Raw genomic sequence first — 25101 nt, 5'->3', positions numbered from 1 at the left:
ATGTAGCTCAGTGGTTAAGCACTTCTGGGTTCAATCTCTGGTTATAAAAAATTAAAATAATAATAAGATAAAAGGTAAAAGATTTCAGTACATCTATATACAACATGGAAGTCCCATACCAAGTGAAAGCCGAGTTTCAGAAGACCATACACTGTATACTTCATTTACCTCTAATTTCCAGAGAAAGGAAAGCAGAAAGGGAAAAGGTAGAAAACCAAGTCTTCAGAGGAAAAAAAAGAGCTTGCTTAGGGAGGGCAGGGAATCAGGGATGGCTGGCTGATGGGCACAGCATCCCTTCACTAGTAACAGGAGAATATCAAGATCACAGTGAGGGCTGAAAAGCCAGGAACATACTAAAAACTGCCCAACAGTATACTTTATTTATTTTGTGGTGCTGTGAATTGAACCCAGAGGCATTCTACCCAGTGCTCCCAACCCCCCTTTTTTGGGTGCTGGAAATCACTCATGCTAGGCCAGTACTCTACCACTAAGCTACAACCCCCACCACCTTTCTTATTTTGATACAGGGTCTTACTAAGTCCCCAAGGCTTCCCTTGAACTTGTGGTCCCTCTGCCTCAGTCACCTGAGTCACTGGGATTGTTAGAAATACCAAGGTGTCACAAGAAATCAGACATGTGCTGGGCGTAGGGTGCATTCCTGTAATCCCAGTGGCTTGGGAGGCTGAGACAAGAAGATTGTGAGTTCAAAGCCAGCCTCAGCGAAAAAGGTGCCAAGCAACTCAGTGAGATCTTCTCTCTAAATTAAAATACAAAATAGGGCTAGGGATGTGGCTTAGTGGTAATGTGCCCCTAAGTTCAATACCTGGTACCCCTACCCCCTCCCCCCCCAAAAAAGAAAAAGAAATCAGACACTTGAAAGTGGGTGGGCAAGGCATTTACTCCTGCTAGAGGAGCATGAATGGAACCTTGTGGGCAGCTTTTATCCCCGACACAGTGCTGCTTGGAGGAGCTCAGGGGTAGGTACAATCTACATGATTAGCTAATTTTAAAATTGGGATAACAAAGGTAAGGACTAATAATTAAAATGGTTATAACTAGATCCAACTGAAGTTAAATGCTATATTCTGAAAATGGACCACCAAACTTTCTATTTCTCACAAGATTAGAGATGTGCCACCACAGCTGGCTTGATTTATACACTGTAAAAGAGTGAATTTTATCCAATATTAATCATACCCTCATCTGGGAAATGCTTGATGAACTTCAAGCACAAGAAACATGAAGAACACTACACCAAGGCCTGTCATAATCAAAATCAGATGGAAAAGATCTTAAACACTGCCAGAATTCAAAACAAGACAACATCACATTGCTCACTGGAATAGTGTAGCTGAGAAGACAGTGAGATGCATCCTTGAAGCACTGGAGAAAAAGGTATCACCCTGACTTCTACACCAACCATGAATACCCTTCAAAGACAAAGGTGCAATAAAGACTGTTTTCAGACACACAAAAGCAGAAAAAATTTCCGTAGGCAGACCTACACTAAACAAACATTAAACGCAGGCAGGAGAAAATTACACCTGTGGAGACCTGCACACAGAGAAGTACAGAAAGTCTCAGAAACAGCAGCAACAAGGTTGCAGGACCAAAGAAGTCTGGGCTGAAGGGTTAAGTTCAGAGAGGCATACAATCTGAGGTCTTGCACCTGAGCTTTTCTTTTTTCTTTCTTTCTTTTGTTTTTGCAGTGCTGGGGATTGAACCCAGGGCTTTGACATGCTAGGTAAGCACAATACCATTGAGCCATAACCCCAACCCTGCATCTCAGAATAATAAAAAAAAAGTAACAAGGCCTCAAGGAAAGGAGCACACAGTAGTCCCATCTACTTTGGAGGCTGAGGCAGGAGGGTCATGAGTTCCTGATCAGCCTGGACAACTTAACAATTGTCTCAAAAAGACCTGGGGATGTGGCTCAGTGGTAAAGTGCTTGCCTAGCAAGAGTAAGGGTCCAGGTTCAACACCTAGTACCTCTCCGCATAAAACTGCAAATCACAGAAAGGAGCCACATGGCCGAATAACATCCTATGAAACAAAGGACAGGTGCTGAGTGAGAGGAGGGTCCTGAGACCTAGGAACATATTGGGGCAGAGTTGACACAATCTCCCCAGGAGTCTCACAGAGGAAAGGAATAGCACACTCTTGAGCACCTGGAGCAGCAGCCAGCTCCAGATGATCAGTGAATAGCCATCTGCCTGTGGCACAGAAGGCAGGCTACAAAGCAGTGTGAGCATTTTCCAGCACAGAAGGGCCCTCCTGGCAGGACACGGCTCTGGGGAGTTAGGGTACAGGGCCATTACAAAGCACTTCTGCTCAGTAGAACCAAACAGCAGAAGCCTCATTTGCTTGTGGCTCCTTGGAGGGGACAACGGAAGACCACGCCCTAGGGGTGATCTAGATGAGCTTCAGAGGATTCTCCAGCCCCAAGTCTACAGTCAAGTGGAACATCCTCTACCCTATGTGAGGCCTCAGCTTGAGGAGCACATCTGCTTTCATGTGAACACAGGACACAGGGTAGCCTACCTGGATCCACTGCTCACGGTTGATCTCTACACCATTGGCCCGCAGTGAGGTGATGGCTCGGTCAATGATCTTCTCCACCATTTGCGTGTTCCCATTGGCCTCCTCAAGCTTGGCAGCTGTGATCCAGATGTGCCGGTCTGTAGGAATGTTCTCCCGTGCTTTGTTTAAGACCTTGCGGGCATTTTCATAAGTCTCCAGCCTCGCGAGAGCAAGCCAGAGCTAGAGAGGATATCAGAAAGAGGACGGTATGCTGACAGCCACTAGCATGGAGCACTACCCTCCAGACTTGGGATAAGCCAACTTCAAGGACCCCATGGCACCTGCTTTCTCAAAACTAAACTGGGCACACTGGCAGATGCCTGCAATCTCAGCTACCTGGGAGGCCAAGGCAGGAGACCAGCTTGAGCAAGTTGGTGAGATCTTGACTCAGAATAAAAATTTTCAAAGGGATGGGGATGCAGCTCAGTGGAAGATCATTTGCCTAGCATGTGCAAGACCCTGGGTTCAATCCCTACTATTGAGGGGGGAAAAAAATCTTTAAGGACCATTTAAACAAGAGCCCAGAAAATGTTTACAGCAACATTTCTCATCAATTGACCATTTGGTTGTGCTTCTGACTCAGCGACTGGTACACGAAAAGTTGATGGCACTCTTGATCAGAGGTCCTAAGCCCTGGATAAATGTATAGAGTATGTCAGCCTGACATCAGATGGTGGGGCAGTGGGTGAGCAGGGTGGGTTGGAGAAGAGATGGCTGCTCAGCCTTCTGGAATTCTCATCCTAGATCTGTTAATTCTGCATCACTCCATCCCAAAATGTGTATGGGCTCTATTTATTTTTATGTCAATAAAATAAGATTAATTGGAGACTTTCACAATGTCCCTTAGAATAATTAAAGACATACTGGATATCATAAAACCAAGACAAAAATCACTGCACAGAATGTGGTGAATTGCAATGCTTCAACTAAAGAAACCCCACCAGCCATGAGGTGAGGAGCTGAGCCACGAGGGGCTGGCAGAACAGCACACTGCTTTGCATACCTGCCACCCTTCAGTTCCCACCTATAAACTCTGAGGGGCATTAGAAGTAATATCCCCGGGGCGCTGGGGATGTGGCTCAGCGGTAGCGCGCTCGCCTGGCATGCGTGCGGCCCGGGTTCGATCCTCAGCACCATATACCAATAAAGATGTTGTGAAAAACAAAAAAAAAAAAAAAAGAAGTAATATCCCTGAAAGAGTGCCCAGTGCAATTTTCTGTAGTGGTCTGGGGTGAGCAAAGATTTAGTTCTGCATGCTCATTCCCCAATTCAGGTACCCACTCCTGCTCTGCACTTCTGTCAGCATATGTCTAACTGAAGCCACCTACCACCCTGCCTGGCAGCTGTGCAAAGAAGCTGGGTTTCACCCTGCCTTCTACACCAGAAATCAGAGCCCAGGTGAGACCTTGCTCTTTGTGGGTTGCTGCAGACACTGAAAGGCTTGGGTCTTCCTGAGCCCAGCACACTTACCTCTACACTGGTGGGGCAGCACTCTACAGCTCGGCTGAGCATGATCCTAGCATCTTCTGGCTCTTCCAGTTCAACAGCCGCTTTCCATAAGCGAACAGAGTTTGGAACATGTTCAAGGGCTGGGAAAGGCAAACACAAAAGCAGGTCACAGAAAGGGGAAACAAAAGCAAGAGGTTCATGCAGGAGCATGCTGCTTCCAGCAAGAGCTGAACTCCCCTGGTCATAGCCAAGGGCTACAGATCTCAGCCAAGTCAGGTCACAACAAATAGAGCACCTGAACACCTCAGAAAGCAAGGGAGTAATCAAAGGCACTGGTCACACTGGCAGGACTCAGGACACAGGAGGAAGAATGAACCTCAACAACATGCTAGCCAGTACTAGGGCAGCGACACCAGTAGGCCCCACTTGCAATGACGATGAGCACAGGTGGAACTGGTCATGGTGGTAGGTGTCAGAAGGATGGCTGCGCTGGGTACACTGGCCCACACCTACAGCTTGGGAAGCTGAGCCAGGGGAATAGCAAGTTCAAAGCCAGCCTCAGCAACAGTGAGGCACTAAGCAACTCAGCAAGACCCTGTCTCTAAATAAAATAATTTTAAAAGGCTGGGGGTGTGATTCAGCAGATAAGTGCCCCTGGGTTCAATCCCTGGTATCAAAAAAATAAAGAAGAGTGGCTGCTGGAGATGAGGCAGTAAGCCGGGACAGTCTGTAGACCTGGTGGGGGAGGCAATGCCTACATCTTGGCAGGGCATGGGAGCATTTGGGAGAACCACAGATGGCACACCTTAACTTGCTTAAAAACAATGTTAAAAAATTCAAAAAACGTGTAATTTTGTATAACAATGAGGGTCTCCCTCCATTACCATGCAATTTCCCTTTTCTCTCCCTTTCCCTCCCACCTAATGTATCTGTTTAATGTTGATCTTTTCTTCCTGCTCTTCCTCCCTGCTCTGTTCTTAGTTGCTCTCATTATATCAAAGAAGACATTTGGTATTTGTTTTTTAGGGACTGGCTAGCTTCACTAAGCATAATCTGCTCTAGTGCCATCCATTTCCCTGCAAATGCCATGATTTTGTCATTTTTTAGTGCTGCATAATACTCCATGGTGTATAAATGCCACTTTTTTTTATCCATTCATCTATTGAAGGGCATCTGGGTTGGTTCCACAGTCTAGCAATTGTGAATTGTGCTGCTATGAACATCGATGTGGCAGTATCCCTGTAGTACGCTCTTTTAAGGTCTTCAGGGAATAGTCCGAAAAGGGCAATAGCTGGGTCGAATGGTGGTTCCATTCCCAGGAATCTCCATACTGCTTTCCAAATTAGCCGCACCAGTTTGCAGTCCCACCAGCAATGTACAAGAGGTTGTGAGGGGAATGGGAAAATAAACAAGGAGAGAAATGAATTACAGTAGATGGGGTAGAGAGAGAAGATGGGAGGGGAGGGGAGGGGGGATAGTAGAGGATAGGAAAGGTAGCAGAATATAACAGTTACTAATAGGGCATCATGTAAAAATGTGGATGTGTAACCGAGGTGATTCTGCAATCTGTATTTGGGGTAAAATTGGGAGTTCATAACCAACTTGAATCCAATGTATGAAATATGATATGTCAAGAGCTTTGTAATGTTTTGAACAACCAATAAAAAAAAAATTCAAAAAACGACTAGCATCAGAAAGACCTTAGAATAACATTTTCCCTTAAAACAAAAGTCATGCAACTTTAAAACAAGAGGGAAAAAAAAAAGAGCAAAATAAAACAACGTATAGGATAAAGATGGGATACTCTGAAGGTCACTAAGAACACAGGTGACATCTGTACACTTGTGAGCCACAGTCTAAGACCACAACGAATACCTGAAAATGTGGACAGCACCACACCCAATTGTAAGCTCTACAGTAATATGCAGCAGGCCCTGGTGATAACTAAGTAGCAAACAAGTAGGCCAGACACACAGCTGGAACACTGGAGGCTGGACAGGGGAACGAATGCTGTCCCAGGCAGGAAAGCATGAGATTAAGTCACACCGCTAATGAAGCAACTCAAAACCAATAAACTACTTATTTCTGGAATTTTCTATTTATATTTTTGGGCCATAGTTGACCATGTGGGTGACTTAAGCCAGGGAAAGTGACATCATGGATAAGGGACCACTATCAAACTGCAGTATTATTCAAATGCTCAACATGACAGGCAATGTGCAAGAGCTTAGAGCAGTGCTGAAGTGCTACTCAGACCCATGAAATATAACAATGCTAAAAAAAAAAAAAAAAAAAAAAAACAGACCATTATTCAGGCACCGCTGCACTCCTAAGGTCCTAAGGTCCAAGCTACTCGGGAGGCTGAGCAGAAGGAACTTGAGTTCATGACTAGCCTGGGCAAGTTGTGAGAACCTGTCTCAAAATTAAATAAAATGGCTGAGGATGTGGCTCGGCAAAGCAGTTGCCTAGTATATGAGGTCCTGTCTTCTATTCCCAGCAAACACACACACACACACACACACACACACACACACACACATACCCTGATTTTAAGTCTTTAGAAAATGAACAAATTTCCCAGTCATCTTGGAGAGCCACTGGTTATTCTGAAAGCTAGCAAACAAAAAGAACAAATTCAGCACCTATTCTTTCTTGAATAAACTCAGAGTAAACAATACTGATAGAAGTTCTCTTTGGAATACTTCTGAAAATACAATCAAAACCAGCAGGAAAGCCAGGCATGGTGGCCCATGCCTATAATCCCAGAGGCTCGGGAGCCTGAGGAAGGAGGATGGTGAATTCAAAGCCAGCCTCAGCAAAAACTAGACACTAAGTAACTCAGTGAGACCCTATCTCTAAATGAACTACAAACAAAACAGGGCTGGAGAAGTGGCTCAGTGGTCAAGTGCCCCTGAGTTTAGTCCTGGGTACCCTACTTCCGAGTTAAAAAAAAAAAAAAAAAAAAAAAACAGTAGGAGAGCTATACTATCACCACTATGCACACCCTCATGACCTAATGGGCACAGGCACCTGTCAATTGCTGCTCAAAGCAGGAGCCCAATGGCTGTGAAGAGCTTCAGGAAGGACACTCAGCTACTGGACATCTCACCTGTCAACAGGAGCAGAGGGCCTGAGTGTTTCCTGATGTACTCCAACACTTTTTACAAAGCAGGACAGAGGGGGAAAATCAAGGTCAATTCTGCAGAGCCTCCAAATGTACCTCCTGATTTCAAGAAGTCTCCAGAAATGACAGATCCACATTTAGCCTCATGGCTGAAGTGAGCGGAATCCACAGGAAAAGCCAGACACCCACCTAGAAAGGACACACCATTCAAAGGCGCCACTCAATCCTGATTCACACCTATTGAGTGTATGTGTGCCTGTGGCATGTATTGACATGTGGAAAATTTGAGCACTGTGGACACTGAATGAGACAATAAATTATTACTGTTATGTTGTTATGACTCAGAAGTAGCATGGTACTCTGACTGTAAAACATGCCTTCACTTTTTAGAGGAACGTGCGTAAAACCTAGGGTTTGTTCTATAAGGGCCACGTGGATGTTTATTAGAGTAGCAGGTGGCACAGACCACACCACAAGGTCCATGCTTCTTGGACATTGGAAATCAGCATTAAAAAGCAAATTGCAGAGCTGGGATTGTGGCTCAGCAGTACAGCATTCACCTAGCACGTGCGAGGCCCTGGGTTCGATCCTCAGCACCACATATAAAGGTTTTATATTCAACTACAACTAAAAATAAATTAATTAATTAAAAAAAAGCAAATTCCAGCCAGGCGTATGCCTGTAATCCCAGCCACTCGAGAGGCTGGGACAAGAGAATCATGCGTTCAAAGCCAGCCTCAGCAAAAAAGCAAGAGGTTATTAAGCAACTCAGTAAGACCCTGTCTCTAAATAAAATGCAAAAAAAAAGGGGGGGGGGGGTGCTGGGGATGTGGCTCAAGCGGTAGCGCGCTCGCCTGGCATGCGTGCGGCCCGGGTTCGATCCTCAGCACCACATACCAACAAAGATGTTGTGTCCGCCGAGAACTAAAAAATAAATATTAAAATTCTCTCTCCCTCTCTCTCAAAAAAAAAAAAAAAAAAAGGGCTGGGGAAGTGGCTCAGTGGTCAAGTGCCCCAGAGTTCAATCCCCAGAACAGAAAAAAAAGCAGATTGCAGGGACCGGGGATGTGGCTCAGTGATAGAACACTTACCAAGTATATACAAAGCCTGAGTTAGACTCCCCAGCACTATTTTTTAAAAAAGCAAAAAACCCCTGCATACAGAGAAGGCAACCACCATCCTCCATGAGAAAGGACCGCCTGGGCAGGTTGTGATGAGCACACAGATATCACAGAGAACAGAGCCCCCCGGGAGGCTGTGCACATGCTAGGGCGCTTGGGCATTAACTGTAAGAACACAGGGCACTCTGCAGCTCCACCCACTGTGACTCGGCTTTGAGAAGGACCTGAGCAACACCAGGGAGGGGAACGGAGCCTTCTAGGAGGCTCCAGTCTGTTGCAGGAAGCAGGACCCTCTCTTCAGACACTGTTCCCCAAAAGCCCAGAGGCTAGAGCAGAAACAGAGCTCCATCTCAAGGGCACAGGCAGAAATCTGAGCCCCAGTCAGCCCAGACAGGACTTGGGAAACCAGAATGCTTCCAAGGACGCCCTGAGAGTATCTTCTTTCCTGTAAACTCATGGGCCCTCCTTGCTGAAAACAGACTTAAATTTAATATTGCAGAATACGCAGACCCACAAAACTTCTTACATGACATTGGCGCCATCTGGAGAACTGGACAAACCCACTCTGAGCCCACTCACTAGTGGCAGCAGGTGCTCTCCCAAGTCTAAGGAGCCAGAGTTTCGACCCTGTAAGTACCTGTGAGGCCCACACAGCCAAGCAGACCAGTCTGCTCCACAGCACACACACCAGTTCCTGTGTGGACTTTGCTGTGCTGACTAGACCCAACAAGCAAGCAGCAGCATGCACCTGAGATGTACAGGCCCTGGAGGTCGCAGAGCAACATACCCCACAAACCCCAAGGACTCACTCCAACGGGAATTTTGCAGGGTCCTGTGGTCTGGGGTACACTGAAACACCTCTTACATGATGAAACTCAGCTGCTCCTTTCACAGCACCTATTATGGACATGGAAGATGGCATTCAGGCCCCAGGCCCTAGCCCTGCACTGGGCCATCTCAGAGTGACCTTCTACCTAGTTCCCCATCACCCAGGCTCTTGGTGTGGTGGGCCTAAAGCAACAGACAGCTCAGCAGGCACAGGATCTTCCAACCCCAGAGACTCAACAGCACTTGACTCTGCTAGCCTCTGGGAAGGCTAACAGGAGAGCCTAAGCACTCTTCCAGGGGAAGAAAGCCTTGCCTCCCGAAAACGCCTGTTGTCCTGCTGAAGGAAGCAGCCCTGGTGAGCAGCAAGCATATGATTAAGGGGCATGAGGTGACCAGAAAACACCCTCACCATGAACTCAGTGTTACCTGCAGACCAAGCCTCAAGGCTGGGTGGATGTGGCAGTGGCCTCATCAGGTAAAATGGAAAGAAGGAGACAGGGGTGGACCAAAGGCAGGTACAGCACTGCTAAGCTGCCTAAGCCACAGAATGACACTGCCCATAACTGGGGCTGCTCAATCATCTGCCTTCCTTGGCCCATACTTGTAGCTTTGGGAACTAAGAAAGAAAAAGCCCTGAGGTTTATAGGATTCTGCATGGTACACTGGCACCAAACAACCCTGACTGATTCCTGTAGGGCACAGTCTCCTATTTAGGGTGGCAGCCAATCCTCCTGAACAGCAGGAACACTAAGAAAAACTCCCCAAAGCCAGGCCCCAACACTATCAGATGCAGTGTATGCCTGTGCACAGATGCCAGCCACATAGCAGAACACTAGTCTCAAAGGCACAGTGCTGCCTGCACAGCTCCCGACGCCCTGAACCCCACTTCCACCCTGTGCACCAGCTGTCAGAAGCCTCATCCCAAGGCAGGAGGTGCTAACCAGGCACATGGCCACAGCTCCACCGTCTCTCTGGTTTCTTCATACACCATCCTTGATTCCCAGGGGGAAACCAAGCTGCCCCAATTCACTGGGAGATCATGTCTAAGGTCTAGAAGGTCCTGCATCTCGGTTTAGTATTTCTAGGTATAAAAGTCAATGAGAGGGCTGGGTGCGGTGGCGCACCCCTATAATCCCAGCAGTTCAGGAGGCACAGGCAGGAAGATAGTGAGTTCAAAGCCAGCCTCAGCAATTTAGTGAGGCGCTAAATAATTCAGTGAGACCCTGTCATGAATAAAATACAAAAGAGGGCTGGGGATATGATTCAGTGGTCAGGTGCCCCTGAGTTCAATCCCTTGTACCCACCCACCCCCTCAAAAAAAGTTAATGAGACTACAGTGGCCAGAACAGGCAAAACCAGCACAGATGCAGACTTGCTGGAGGCAAAGTCTGGGTCACCTCTGTAGGCACAGCACTCAGCCAGGCACAGCGGAGCGGAAGAAGAAGGAAGTCCTACCTCCAGCAGGTGGCATAAAAGGATTCTCCACCAAAGGGAGGGCTGCCTACACACTAACTACCTCTCCCTGTGTGTGGGTGGGAGGGGATGCTGGAGACTGGGCTGGGGGTGCTCTACCACTAAGTTACACCACCAGCTCTTTTTACTTTGACACAGTATCTAAGTTACCCAGGCTAGCCTCACACTTACCATCCTCCTGCCTCAGCCTCCAAAGTCACTGGATGTACACACAAGTGTCACCACTCCTGACTCCAGACTTTACCATTCCACGTTCAAGAACAGGGCATCCTGGTGGGACTGAACTGTGGATTCCCTGACTTCACCTAGAGGGGGTATGACAATCCCAAGACCCCATGTCTACAATCTCTGGGAAAACCAGCACCTTTCATCAGGGGTTCAAGAGCAATCCACAGGAGCTGCTAAGACCAATCCCCGCTGAACAACTCAGTTCTTCACAGGGCTCCTAGGTTAAATACCTCCACAAGCAAATACCTCCACAAGCTAAGACTACCCCACAGAAGCCTGACACAGCAGCAGCATGTGAAACACTGTAGTGCAGTCGGCCCAGGTGATGAAGCCACACACCACGAGTGGGCCAGAAATGGAAAAGCATTCTGAATATGAAAATATGACCACATGGGCTGGGGTTGTGGCTCAGCGGTAAAGGTGCTTGCCTAGCATGTGCAAGGCCCTGGGTCCAATCCTCAGCACCACATAAAAATAAATAAACAAAATAAAGGTATTGTGTCCAACTACAACTAAAAAATAAATATTTTTTTAAAAAGATATGACCACACAGTGGCCAACGGAACCTCCCATCCCGTGGCCATATGACCCTAAGGAAGGACACCCAGTGTACTGAGGGCTGTGCAGTTCCTGTGCTCTCAGGCCACATCAGTGAAGCCACCAGAGGCTGCCTGCTTTGCAGACCTGAGCCTGTGGTCTCACTTCCATCACCACATTAACTGGCAGTGACAGTGATTCCCACACACCAGGGAGTTGAAGGAAGACAACTAATGGTCTGACCCCTCCAGGGCACTGTGCTCACTGGACACCCACTTGACCAAAGGACTCACAGGCCACAACACCTCTTCTGATTCTGACAACCCTCTTTTCACAGATGGAAGACACTAAACTTGGAAGTCACCCACATGCCCAAAGTTATTCAGCATCCTCTTGTCTCAGACCAGAAACTAAAATTGTTGTTCTCCAAGTAAAAGACTACGGTCCTAAAGCACTAGTGCAGTGGCAGTCACCTCCCTTTCACTGCCGAGCTCGTTTAGTGGTACCTGTCTTAAAAACTCACCAACAATTCAGTGCAGCAGCTCTGGGCTCTGCTGTAGTTACCCCAGATAAACTATGCTGTTTTTGGGGCTGGGGATGTGGCTCAGCGGTAGCGCGCTAGCCTGGCGTGCCTGCGGCCCGGGTTCGATCCTCAGCACCACATACCAACAAAGATGTTGTGTCCGCCGAGAACTAAAAAATAAATATTAAAAATTCTCTCTCTCTCTCTCTCTCTCTCTCTCTCTCTCTCTCTCTCCTCTCTCACTCTCTCTTTAAAAAAAAAAAAAAAAAAAAAAAAAGTATGCTGTTTTCAGAAACTCTCCAAGAGAAGGGGCCATCCAGGACCAGGACCAGGGAGAAGCAGCAACGGCCAACCTGGTGATCTGAAGCTCCTTCACTCGAGTGCAGCATCTGTCTAAGTGAGCAGAGTCAGAAGGCCCCTCCCAAGAGGACCCTAGAGAGCAATCCCTCCACAATCCCCAACACTCCTCCTCAGGTCTCATCTCCATGAACACTCTCGCCTTTTAGATCTGAAGCCAACCAGAAATGGGATGGCATCATCCAGGTAATCTGGTGGTGAACAGGGAGTGAGTAAAAACATATCTGTGACCCTCATCAGACTGGAAGGGGATATTCAGTAAAAGTTTTCCTAAATAAATAACACTAATTATCCAGCACTTAATGTACTTTTCATCAAAGAACTATTTTCCTGGCTGAAACAGACAAGAAGTTGAAGACAGTGTTAACTTTTTGCTCTTGGCCTTATTTTAAGACAGGCCCTAAGCATTACACATAAGAAAATAGACCATGAGACCCAACAGGAAACATGCTGGAATGCACAAGTCACATACCCAGGGAGAACAGCAGACAGTAAGAGGGCGAAGACTACACATGCTAGATAAGGGATGTCCCACCCAAAAGCCCTTGCCCGCTCACACCTATCAGCACACAGTCCTAAGACATCTCTGTTCTCCTTCAAATACACATCTGAAAATGGAGAGCAAGACAGACTCAGCTGCACCTGGACTAAGTACAGGCAGAACAAGACACCTACACAGCACGGTGCAGCACGGTGGCACACGCCTGCAATCCCTGTTACTCAAGAGGTTGAGGCAGGAAGATGGCAAGTTTGAGGACAGCCTGGACAACTTAGTATGACCCGCTTCAAAATAAAAAGAATTGGGGATGTAGCTCAATGGCAGGACACTTACCTAGCATAGATGAGGCCTGAGTTCCATCCCTAGTACAGACAGGAAGGAAGAAAGAAGACAGGCAGGTAGGCAGCATGGACTATAGGTCTGGTGGAGATAACCAAAGCAAATTCACGCCAAAAAAGCAAAGCTAGAGGCATCACAACACCTGACATCAAATTATACTACAGAGCTACTGAAACAAAAACTGCATGGTTCTGGCATAGAAACAGACATGCAGAGGAGAGGTCCAGAAGAGAAGATACAGACAGACCCACAGATAGTCATCTGATCCTTGATAAAGTTGCCAAAGACATACACTGGAGAAAAGATAGTCTTTATAACCAATGGTGCTGGGAAAACTGTTATCCATATGTAGAAGAATGAAACTGAGTCCTTTTCACTCACCACGCACAAAACCAACCCAAAAATGGATCAAAGATCTTGGAACTAGACCAGAAACTATGCAATTCTTACAAGAAAATGTAGGGTCAACTCTCCCAACACACAAGCACAATAACTTTCTTAATAAGACCCCTAAAGCTCAGGAAATAATGCCAGGAGTTAATAAATGGAATGGCATCAAATTAAAAAGCTTCTGCACAGCAAAGAAAATAATTAGGAATATTAACAGAGAACGTACAGATTGGATAAAATCTTTGCTTATTACTGTTCTGACAGAAGATTAATATCTACAATATATGAAGAACTCAAAAATTTATATAAAAAAATCAAATAATCCAATTAATAAATGGGGAAATGAATTAAATGGACATTTCTCAAAAGAAACATAAATGGCAAAAAAATACATGAAAAAATGTTCAACATCATTAGCAATTAGGGAAATGCAAATCAAAACTACCCTGAGATTTCATCTCACATGAGGCAGAATGGCAGCCAAGAATACAAATAATAAGGGGCTGGGGATGTAGCTCAGTTGGCAGAGTGCTTGCACAAGGCCCTGGGTTCAATCTCCAGCACCACACACACAAAAAAGAATACAAATAATAAGCCAGGCATGGTAGCACATGCCTGTAATCCCAGCGACTCAGGAGGCTGAGGTAGGAAGACTGTGAGTTCAAAGACAGCTTCAGCAACTTAGTGAGGCACTAAGCAACTCAGCTAGACCCTGTCTCAAAATAAAACATAAAAAGGGGCTGGGGAGGACTGAGGTTATGGCTCAGCAGTAGAGTGCTCACCTAACATGTGTGAGCAGCGGGTTTGATCCTCAGCACCACATATAAATAAATAAAATAGAGGTATTGTGTCCATCTACAACTAAAAATAAAATTTTTTTAAAGGGGCTGAGGATGTGGCCCAGTGGTTAAGCACTCCTGGGGTTCAATCCCCAGTACCAAAAAAAAAAAAGACAAATATTAAGCAAAAAAAAAAAAAAAAAAGAACACAAACGATAATAAATGCTGGAGAGGATCTGGAGAAAAAGGGACACTTTTACACCATTGGTGAGACTGTAAACTAGTACAACTACTATTAAATCAATATGGAGGTTCCTCAAAAGAGTAGGCATGAAACCATAATATGACCCACTCCTCAGTATTTACCCTGAAGAATTAAAGTCATCTTACTACAGTGAAACATGCATACCCATGTTTGTAGCAGACCAATTCACAATAGCCAAATATGGAACCAGCCTAGGTGTCCATCACTGGCTGAATAAATAAAGAAAAAGTAGCATATACACAGTGGAATTTTATTCAGCCATAAAGAAAAACAAAATTATGCCATTTACGGGAAAATGTCTAGAACTAGAGACCATTATGTTAAGCAAAAGAAGTCAAACTCAGAAGGTCAAGGGTCCTATGCTTTCTCTCACATAGAAACTAGAAAGAAAAAAATAAAAAAAGTTGGGGGCAGATCTCATGAAAATCAAAAGCAGATCAGCAGAGGAAAGGGACCAAGGGGAAGGGGGCAAGTACTCGGAGTGAAATTGGCCAAATTATATTTTATATGGTATGCATGTTCAAAAATGTAACTCATCACGATGTACAACTATAATGCACCAATAAAAAAGTATGCAGTGAAGCACTAAGCAACTCAGTGAGATCCTGTCTCTAAATAAAATACAAAACAAGGCTGGGGATGTGACTCAGTTGTTAAGTGCTCCTGAGTTCAATCCCTGGTAGAAAAAAAAAAAAAAAGTGGTGGTGGGAGAAGCCTTGGTAGAGGGAGCAAGAGTGCTCCTTTCATGAATTCCCAGTGATGAGCATCATATAAGCTGCCAACAAAGGCCACCTTCCAGGAGCCTGAGGCACAGCCTGATCCACGCAGGGAGGAGCGCCATCACTGCGGGTAGACCATGCAGTCAGCTCAGACTTACACCAAGCTACATCCTACCCACAGGCACTCCTCACCCTAGCACAGCACAGTCCTTCCCACAGGCACCCCATCCAGCCTCCAGAGCCCCCGAGGGGGTCTGGAACACAGTGTCCTCATCTGGAAGATGAAGAGTATCTGGAGGACAGACTGCCCAGCTTATGTGCTGGAGGAAACCAAGCGTTCCAACCAAGCCTCCGTCACGGTGGGCACTTCACACCTTGGTATCCCTCCCCTATGGAGGGTCCAAGAGCAGAGGCAATCCAGCTAGGAAAAAGCTTGGCAAACGTCAGCAGCTCCTTACTCTCAGCATAAACCTTAGCCAAAAAAGATAAAAATAAAACTACACTAAACATCCTGGGCCAAGGAGCAGAGTACCAGGAGTCAAGAAAGCACAGCTCCACCTTGGGATGAAAACCACAGGGATACCTCTTGTAAAGGACAGAGACCATGGGGACATCTCCTATAGGGCACAGGGACCATGGAGTGGAAGTAGGGACGCTGACTATGGAAGCCATATGTCTTGTAGGGACGCAGAGACCAGAGGGCCCTCTAGGGGAGGCTTTGCCCTTACCCAAGGGAGGCTCACCTTTCCGAAGAACCCGCTTCTTTGCTCGAATGTCTGTTTCCAGCTCTGCAGCTCTGATGTAGATCCTGACAGACTGTGGGAGATGGCGGACAGCTTGGGCCACCACAGCCTTGGCTGTGTCCCCCGGCTGCAACCTGGCTGCTTCTAGCCAGACATCTTCACTCTGGGGCAGGAAAAAAAAAAAGCAGTGAGGGCATGTACAGACTGGGAGCCACAGTGGAGCAGTAGGTACTCGGGCACATATTCATGTACAGACTGGGAGCCACAGTGGAGCAGTAGGTACTCGGGCACATATTCAATCAGTCAGCTTGGCCAAGCACACCTACACCAGGACTCTCCCTGCAACACCAAGGCATAGAAACATGGCTGCCACATGTCTAACAAAAGACACGTGCAACAACACTTCTCAAAAAGAGTATAATTTCACTCTGCAGGGTTAGCCCACAAAGCAGAGACTGTATCTGATGGAAAGTTCTGATTTGTGCCTGATTCTTGGGTAAGTCCCCTTGGGTCCTTTTTCACTAGCAGTCTGCACAATAAAGTACATGGCACTCAATAAGGCTTCATGAAACTTTTTTTTTTTTTTTTTTTAGTTTTAAGTAGACACAATATCTTTATTTTGCATTTATGTGGTGTTGAGGATCGAACTCAGTGCCTCAAGCATGCTAGGCGAGCACTCTACCCCTGAGCCACAACCCAACCCCCTTCATAAAACTTTTTAAGCTTGTCTGGTCATTCCACCTTCAAAAATGCAAGCACTGTCCAGGTGTCCACCTGTAATCCCAGCAACTCAGGAGGCTGAGTTAGGAAGAATACAACTTCAAAGCCAGCCTCAGCAACTTAGTGAGGCCCTAAGCAACTCAGGGAGACCCTGTCTCTAAACAAAATACAAAAAAGGCTGGGGATGTGGCTCAGTGGTCAAGTGTTCCTGGGTTCAATCACAGAACCAGGAGGAAAAGAAAAAAAAAAAAACCAAGCTAGACACGTGGTGGAGCACGCCTGTAATACCAGCAGCTCAGGAAGCTGAGGCAGAAGGATCACGAGTTCAAAGCCAGTCTCAGCAAAAGCAAGGCACAAGCAACTCAGTAAGACCCGGTCTCTAAAACAAATATAAAATAGGCCTGGGGATGTGGCTCAGTGTTCAAGTGCCCCTGAGTTCAATCACTAGTACCAAAAAAAAAGCACTAGCATACTGTAATATTCTCCTAAGTGTTAGCATCGTCCTTAGGTTTTTTACATCATGTGGCACAACAAACTACCCAGTTTCACTCTTACCTGCCATTAAAGGGAAAGGGGATCAGCTTCACTCCATGTGGAAACCAGAGAAGCCCACACCCTCCCCTAAGCTGCCTTACCCTCTGTACTTAAGGCAAAGGACTTGCTAGCTTTAGTCTACTCCTATAGGTATCCTGCATGGTATAGACAAACACACAGTCCCTCAAGGGTAGCAATCTTGACGCCATCCAGGAAAATACCCTACAATGGGCTTCACCTTGGGGCACATCTCTGTTCCCTTCATGATGAGGTTCCGAGCGACTTGTAGCTTCCCAGTCACTTCCTCCAGGCGGGCTGACGCAATCCAGGCTGGCGGGTGATGAGGGTTTGTCTCCCGAACAGACTTGAGGAGCAGTCGTGCCTTCTTGATGTCACTGTTGAGAGCAAAAATGCAGTACTGAGCCACACTGCCCGGGGAGCACCCAAGACCAGGAAGAAAGTGTCTATGTCACAATGTACTAAGCAATCGACTCAGCAATGCAAACCAACCAAAATTCCCGACAGCACTACTCCAAGCCTGTTTAACATCCATGCAGATAATTCTGAACATCAAAAACCACTTTCTAGCTCAGCCAAGGCACTGACTTTGAATGATATGTATAAAACACTAAACACACCCACTCAAATGGAAAATATATACTTTAAAAGAAAAACCAAACTATATCATTTCTTAGAACATCTATCCCATATTTTGACTGCATATTGTAAAAAAAAAAAAAAAAAAAAAAAAAAACCTTAAAACATTCTAAGCAACAGGAGTTCCCATCCCAAACGACCAACTCTGCACATCACTCACTTGATATCCCCGCCATGGGTGGGGATCATGGAGTTGAGATCCGTCAGATAGCCTTTAGGGTCCACAACAGTCTGTCCACTCACTGAATCAGACACCTGCAATACAAGACAAGCAGAAAATCAGCTGGACGCAACCAGGTGCATGCAGAACAAATGCTCAAAGGGCCCCTGGAACAAGTCCTACCAAGAGCCCTGACCCAGTGGGGAGTCACGAAAAGAGGAAAATAACATTAATTCAGATGACAATTTGTGATGATGAATTTTTTCTACATGGAAAAGACACATTAAAAATGGCTAGGAGTAAGGCTAGGGCTGTAGCTCATTGGTAGAGCGCTTGCCTCGCAGGTATGAGGCCCTGGGTTCCACCCTTAGCACCACATAAAAATAAAGATATTAAGGGGCTGGGGATGTGGCTCAAGCAGTAGCATGCTCGCGCTCGCCTGGCATGCGTGCAGCCCGGGTTCGATCCTCAGCACCACATACAAAGAAAGATGTTGGGTCTGCTGAAAACTAAAAAAAAAAAATAATAATAATAAAATAAATAAAATTCTTTCTCTCTCTTTAAAAAAAATAATAATAATTAAAAAAAAAACCTGGGATATTTATCTCAAAAAAAAAAAAAAAAAAAATGGCTGGGAGCAGTGGCACACACCTGTAACCCCAGAGGCTAGGGAGGCTGAGGCAGGAGGATCGCAAGTTCAAAGCCAGCCTCAGCAAAAGTGAGGCGCTAAGTGACTCAGTGAGACCCTGTCTCTAAATAAAATACAAAACAGAGTTGGGGATGTGGCTCAGTGGTTGAGTGCCCCTGAGTTCAATTCCCAGTACCAAAAAAAAAAAAAAAAGAACCAATAAGGAGCGAAACCCAGAAATCAAAAAAGATTGGTGATTGCAAGGTTTGGTTTGGGTTTTAGTACCAGAAATTGAACCCCAGGGGCTCTTAACCACTGAGCTTTTAATTTTTTAATTTGAGATGGGGTCCTGCTAAGTTGCTTAGGGTCTCACTAAGTTGCTAAGGCTGGCCTTAAACTCACAATCCTCCTGTCTCAGCCTACAGAGGTCACTGGGATTCTCCTGAGCGGCTGGGATTACAGGTATGAACCACCTACCTAACTTGGAATTTTTTTTGAAGTTTGTGAAATATTCACACGTGATTCTCCAAACACAAATGGAAGATTATACACATCACTCTGAAACTGTTTTTGTTTTTTTTTTTTTTTCGGTACCGAGGATTGAACCCAAGGGCACTCAACCACTGAGCCACATCTCCAACCCTTTGTATATTTTTAGAGACAGGGTTTCACTAAATTGCTTAGGGTCTTGCTAAGTTGCAGAAGCTAGCTTTGAAGTTGTGATTCCTCCTGCCTCAGCCTCCCAAGCCACTGGATCACAGGAGTGTGCCACTGCACCCAGCTGCAAATGGTTTTCTTTTTTTTTTTTTTTAATCTTTTATGTTTCTTAAGTATTTATTGAGTTGTAGATGAACACATATACTATCTTTATTTTTTTATGTGGTGCTGAGAATCAAACCCAGTGCCTCACACATGCGAGGTAAGCACTTTACCACTGAGTTACAGCCTCAGCCCTGAAACTGGTTTTTATACGTATGATTATTTCTCCTAGTTTACTGGGTCTTTTGTTGACTTTACAGTGTTTTCCATTATGCAAAAATTCTGAATTTCACCATAAACAAATCTGAAACATTTCCCTTCGGGGTTTTTAATGTGCGGTTTCAGAACCAGAAAGGGATCCCTACTGCACTAGGTCCAGCACCCAGTAGTCTCTAGAGTGGAGTGCCCATTCACTTTAGAGCCGGGTGGCAATTTAGTGAAATACAGATGGCCCTAGGTCCAGAATGGAAGAGGATGGTAGGCAATGTCACATAGGTCTGGCCCTTTGGATGCGGCCCTGGGTGCACTGTGCTTGCCTGGACTATAGGTACACGCAGTCCTCACCTGAACACAGAATTCTATCTATTTTTGTAACAGAAAAAAAGACTCTTTACTTTTTTCTTTTCCTTTTGGTACTGGGGATTGAACCCAGGGGTGCTCTACCACTGAGCTACATCCCCAGCCCTTTTTATTTTGAGACAGGGTCTCACTGTGCCTGACCTTGTTGGGTTTGTTTGTTTAAATAATATACATTTTTAAATATCTTTTTTAAAAATTTATGTTTTAGTTATAGATGGACACAATACCTTTACTTTATTCACCTATTTTTATGTGGTGCCAAGGAGCAAACCCAGTGCCTCAAATATGTGAGGCAGGCACTCTACCACTGAGCCCCAGCCCCAGCCCCTTGTTGGGTTTTTAAAACAATCATAATAGCTTTATAATCAGGTAACAAGATGTTCATAGGAAAACACCCAGGGCCACTCACCTGGCTCAGCCTCATGTCCATCAGGGTGTTCCTTGCCTGGCCAATCTTCCTCATGTCCAGCTCACCTGTGCCTGGCGTCATCAGTCCTGGGGTCATCCCACCTGGGTATGGAGTGTTCAGTCCACCTGGGTATGGCGTGTTCAGACCCCCAAATTGCTGGAAGGTAAAGGATAAAACACTGGTTTGCACTTTCATGTGAACTTCATCTTCCCTGAAATAGTCCCACAGGGGCTAATAGGCCCATCTGTGCAGACTCAGCCACAGCACAACTACTGAGCTGCAGGCACACTCATCCATTGCTCCCACCTGACCTGTCCAGACCCCAGAGCCCCATTTGCCTTCTTTTCAGATGCTCACAGTTTGCCGGGGATCCACAGAAGTATGGTTTTCCCCAGTCTGTAAATGCTTTGCAAAAAAACTATCAGGAACAGGGGTCAGCTTCTCATAACGTGGATTCCGTTGGCGTTTGTTTCTTGCATCACCAACTTCTGGGATGCTTAGCCACTCTTCCTCTGTGACCTCTGCCAGCTTCCTCTGGAAACACAGTCCAAAGCATGAATCATCAACAGAAGTTCATGGCTCAGGCAGAGCTACACTCACTCTCCTACAACCTGCAGAGCAGCAGGCCTTAGAGAGGACTTTGATGCAGAAATGGCCTTCTACTACACTTAAGAGAAATCCATTTATTGTATCTGTTCTATGGAATTAAAATATAAATTATTCTATCAAAGCATACGTACAATGGTGCACACCTATAATCCCAGCAACTCAGGAGGCTGAGGTAAAAAAATCAAAAGTTCCAGGCAAGCCTGGGTAACTTAGGGAGACCCTGCCTCAAAATAAGAAAGGGGCTAGGATGTAGCTTAGTGTTAGAGCACCCCTGGGTTTGATCCCCAATACTGGGAGGCAGTGGGGAGCCCAACAGGCAGAGTTTAGAAAACCTTACTTACAGGGCTGGGGTTGTGGCTCCGTGGCAGAGTACTTGCCTCGCACACGTGAGGCACTGGGTTTGATCCTCAGCACCACACAAAATGAATAATAAAATAAAGGTATTGTTGGGGCTGGGGTTGTAGCTCAGTGGTAGCGTGCTTGCCTAGCATGTGTGATGCACTGGGTTCGATTCTCAGCATCACATACAAATAAATAAAATAAAGGCCCAACAACAACTAAAAATTAAAAAAAAAAAAAAAGGTATTGTGTCCATCTACAACTAAAAAAAATTTTTTAAAAAAGAAAATCTTACATTCAAATGAAATTAAAATTACACGAAAATAAGTTTACTGTTCCCACCTTTTGCAATAGGTGAAGGAAAGGTGTTTTGTTTTTTAAACATACACATAATTAAATGTACTAAAGTACAAACCTTCTAAGCAATTAAGTAAAGCACAGTTAGTAAAATCTCATCAACTCCACAGCAAAGCAGCCAGGCCCTTTGCTCAGGCTAGGTGTATCAGAAACACACCTGCCAGGCACAGGCACCTGAAGCCCAGCACGCAGGAGGCTGAGAGGAGTTAAAGAGACCAGTCTGGGCAATGTAACAAGACTGTTACCAAAAAAGGGGTGGAGGATGTGATGTGGCTATGGCAGAGAGCTTACCTAGATCAGACATGAGGCCCTGGGTTCAATTCCCAGCACTACAAAAAAAAAGAAGAAAGAAACAGCATGCCACACCACCTGCTTACTTTGAGATCTGAAAACTGCTGCTGAATTTTAGGGCGTTCCATCCGGTACTTCTCAATCTCTTCTTTCTCCCTTTGCTCTCTATGAAATAAAATATGCACCTGCATTAGAAATATTAGGGGCCCATGTCTGTAATCCCAGCAGCTTGGGAGGCTGAGACAGGAGGATCACAAGTTCAAAGCCAACCTCAGCAAAAGCAACTCAGTGAGATCCTGTCTCTAAATAAATAAAATACAAAATAGGGCTTAGGATGCGGCTTAGGGGTTGAACTAAAGATTGAACTCATGCCTGAGTTCAATCTTTGGTACCCCCCCTCAAAAAAGAAAAGAAAAGAAAGAAGGAAAGAATGAAAGAAGAAGGAAAGAAGGAAAGAAGGAAAGAAGGAAAGAAAGAAAGAAAGAAAGAAAGAAAGAAAGAAAGAAAGAAAGAAAGAAAGAAAGACTGTGTCCATTCCAAAATAAAGCTGGCTAGTTATATACCCTAATTAAATCACCAAAAAAGAATACTTTCATACTAAGCTGCTTAGTCAAGTGTATATTAAGGCAACTATGGAAACATTTATATACATAATAATTCAACTATCTATCAACTGAAAATAGGCAGAAATTTGATAAAATTAAAAGAAGTTATCTTACTTTGATATACAGTTGCTTGAGTTACAATGGAGTTCTGTAGCAATAAACCCACCACAAGCTGAAAATTTCCCAAGTCAAAAATCCATGTAAATGGGTGCTTCTCATTCTCAAGATAGCCCTCACTCTCCCTTGAAAGTCTATCTACCTTCCTAAATAAACCTGCCTATGCAAAAAAAAGTGTGTAATACCCCTACTCTACCGAACACATGAGCTTTACAGAACACACCACAGAGCGCTAGACGTCATTCCTTAGATTGCATGGATGACCAGGAGCTGCTCAGCATCACAAGAAAGTATCTTGCCACCTATCGCTAGCTCTAGAAAAGATTAAAATTCAAAGTACAGTTTCTATTGAATGCATACTGCTTTCATACCATCTGTAATGTTGAAAATCATGAGTCAAACCTTTTTAGAGGGCAACCATCTATAAATTCTTCCATTTGAACACAAGTATATTCACTGCTTTAAAATTCACAAATTCCCTAAGGCCAGCCTATGAATGTTCAACTCAGAAGCAAAACTGAAAACTATGAGAGGTCCCTATATATATAAAGCCCTCAACTTATCTCGCCCCATCTGCCAGGTCAGATGGTTTGTATCACCACGTAACTTTTTCAGGGACACAGGGCTATGGATCATTTAGAACTAAGCTTAGACAAACCAAATCAATCTACCAGGAGTTGATATGAACCAACTAGCTACAACTTTTTTAAATGAGATTTAAATTTTCCTTTATAAAGAAAAAGGAAAACATCCTTTGGTAGGATAAATTGGTAGGAATTTATATGTAATCTGATAAATGGACTGAAGGAGCAGGGCATGGTGGCAGAACCCTGTAATCCTGGCTACTCAGGAGGCTAAGTCAGTAGGAATGCAAGTTCCAGACCAGCCCCAAAGCTAGTTGCCCTGCCTAGGCAACTTAGCGAGGCCCTATCCCAAAACAGAAATTTTAAAAGGGCTAGGGATGTGGCTCAGCAGTAGAGTTCCTGCCTTGCATGTGTGATGCCCTGGGTTCCATCACCAGTACTGGGGTGAAAAAAAAGAAAGAGAAAGAAAGAAAAACAACAAAAAAGGCAAGGGGTGCAGCTTAGTGGCAGAGTGCTTGCCTAGCATGTGCAAACCCCTGGTTTTGATCCCCAGCACCACCAAAAACAAAAAGCAATAGAAAGAGAAAAAAGAAGTATTAATAGTTACTTTCTGGGCTTATGAAGAAACATACTTCATCTCATTTTTCTAATCCTCTATAATAAGAAATTTGGGTTTTTTTGTTTGTCTGTTTGTTTGTTTTTACCCTTGCACTAGGTATTGAACCCAAGCTAGGCAAACACTCTACCGCAGAGCTACACCCCCAATCCTTTTTAATTTGAGACAAGGTCTCATTAAGTTGCCCAGGCTAGCCCTGAATTTATGATCTTCCTGCCTCAGCCTCCCATGCACCTAGAATTATTGGCATGTACCACCAAACACAGGTAAAAATGTAACTTCCTATTACAATAAATTAGAAACTTGCAAACCAATATAATGCCTTTTTATACATTGTAGCATCTTATGTTTACTTCGCTAAGTTCCCCAGAATAAGGACAAAGGATTCAGAAAGCTGCCACATCAATTGGTGCACTGAAGTAACATCAATAACAGAGATGCAGAACACCCACCTCAGAGGCCTGCAGAGAAAGTCTCCTCTCCAACAGGTACCAAGGACAGAGCTTGCCTGAGTTGGCACCATAGGAACCTCTATCCAAAGCCTGCTTCTCATAGACTTCCTGATGTCTGCACCTCCCACCAGCCCAACTTGGTTAAATCACTCCCAACCCTATAGCCACATACAACACTGACATGTGGAACAAGTTTCCAAACCACAACTACCATAAAATCTGTATATTCATTTTCAAATTATTTAACATGGATTAATCAACATCACTCTCCATTTCATGGATAACTCTAATGTCTAGTCAAAGTAATACCCCAAATTCTGATTTGAGGGGTATTCAGGCTATAGAGTTCTTAAGCTTCACTGTAGCCCCCAGACCCAGCTGACCCAGACCAAGACCCATGCTGCCTTGAAGGTAAGCTGATACATACTAATCCTACAACTCTTCTCTTAGTCTAAAGTCAGTGCAAAACTTATTCTGTCAGATAAAAACAGCATTAATTTACCTTCTTTCTTTTCTTCTTTCATCCATCCTTTTATCCAGAGCTGCATAAATAGCATCTGCTTCCTCATCATCTTTCTCATAGGGCCCACTGGAAAAGAGGCTCCCAGCATAGCCATTAAACTAAGAACCAAACAATATATTAAAAGAGTCAGTGCTCCCTTGAACATAATCCCACCAACTCAAAGGACTTTTCAGATGTAAATTACTTGCCAACTGCTTTTTATAGGACA

At 45.0% G+C, this 25101-nt stretch overlaps 1 protein-coding gene across 1 annotated transcript in view; it reads right to left on the bottom strand.

Annotated features, from left to right (window-relative positions):
* The window catches only part of Prpf6 (pre-mRNA processing factor 6), a 51392-nt gene that overhangs the window by 23307 nt on the left and 2984 nt on the right, over nucleotides 1-25101 (bottom strand). The window contains exons 3-11 of the mRNA XM_077799543.1: nucleotides 24873-24991; nucleotides 22083-22161; nucleotides 20758-20934; nucleotides 20401-20556; nucleotides 18026-18120; nucleotides 17447-17603; nucleotides 15955-16117; nucleotides 4051-4169; nucleotides 2542-2760 (exon numbers count right to left, since the gene is read on the bottom strand). Coding sequence (XP_077655669.1) covers nucleotides 2542-2760; nucleotides 4051-4169; nucleotides 15955-16117; nucleotides 17447-17603; nucleotides 18026-18120; nucleotides 20401-20556; nucleotides 20758-20934; nucleotides 22083-22161; nucleotides 24873-24991 — 1284 coding nt within the window. The remainder of the gene's footprint in view (nucleotides 1-2541; nucleotides 2761-4050; nucleotides 4170-15954; nucleotides 16118-17446; nucleotides 17604-18025; nucleotides 18121-20400; nucleotides 20557-20757; nucleotides 20935-22082; nucleotides 22162-24872; nucleotides 24992-25101) is intronic.

The sequence above is a fragment of the Urocitellus parryii genome, chromosome 6, assembly GCF_045843805.1.
Source record: "Urocitellus parryii isolate mUroPar1 chromosome 6, mUroPar1.hap1, whole genome shotgun sequence".
In the NCBI taxonomy this organism is placed as follows: Eukaryota; Metazoa; Chordata; class Mammalia; order Rodentia; family Sciuridae; genus Urocitellus; species Urocitellus parryii.
The sequence above is the reverse complement of the archived record's forward strand: the minus strand, read 5'-3'. Positions and strand labels throughout refer to the sequence as shown.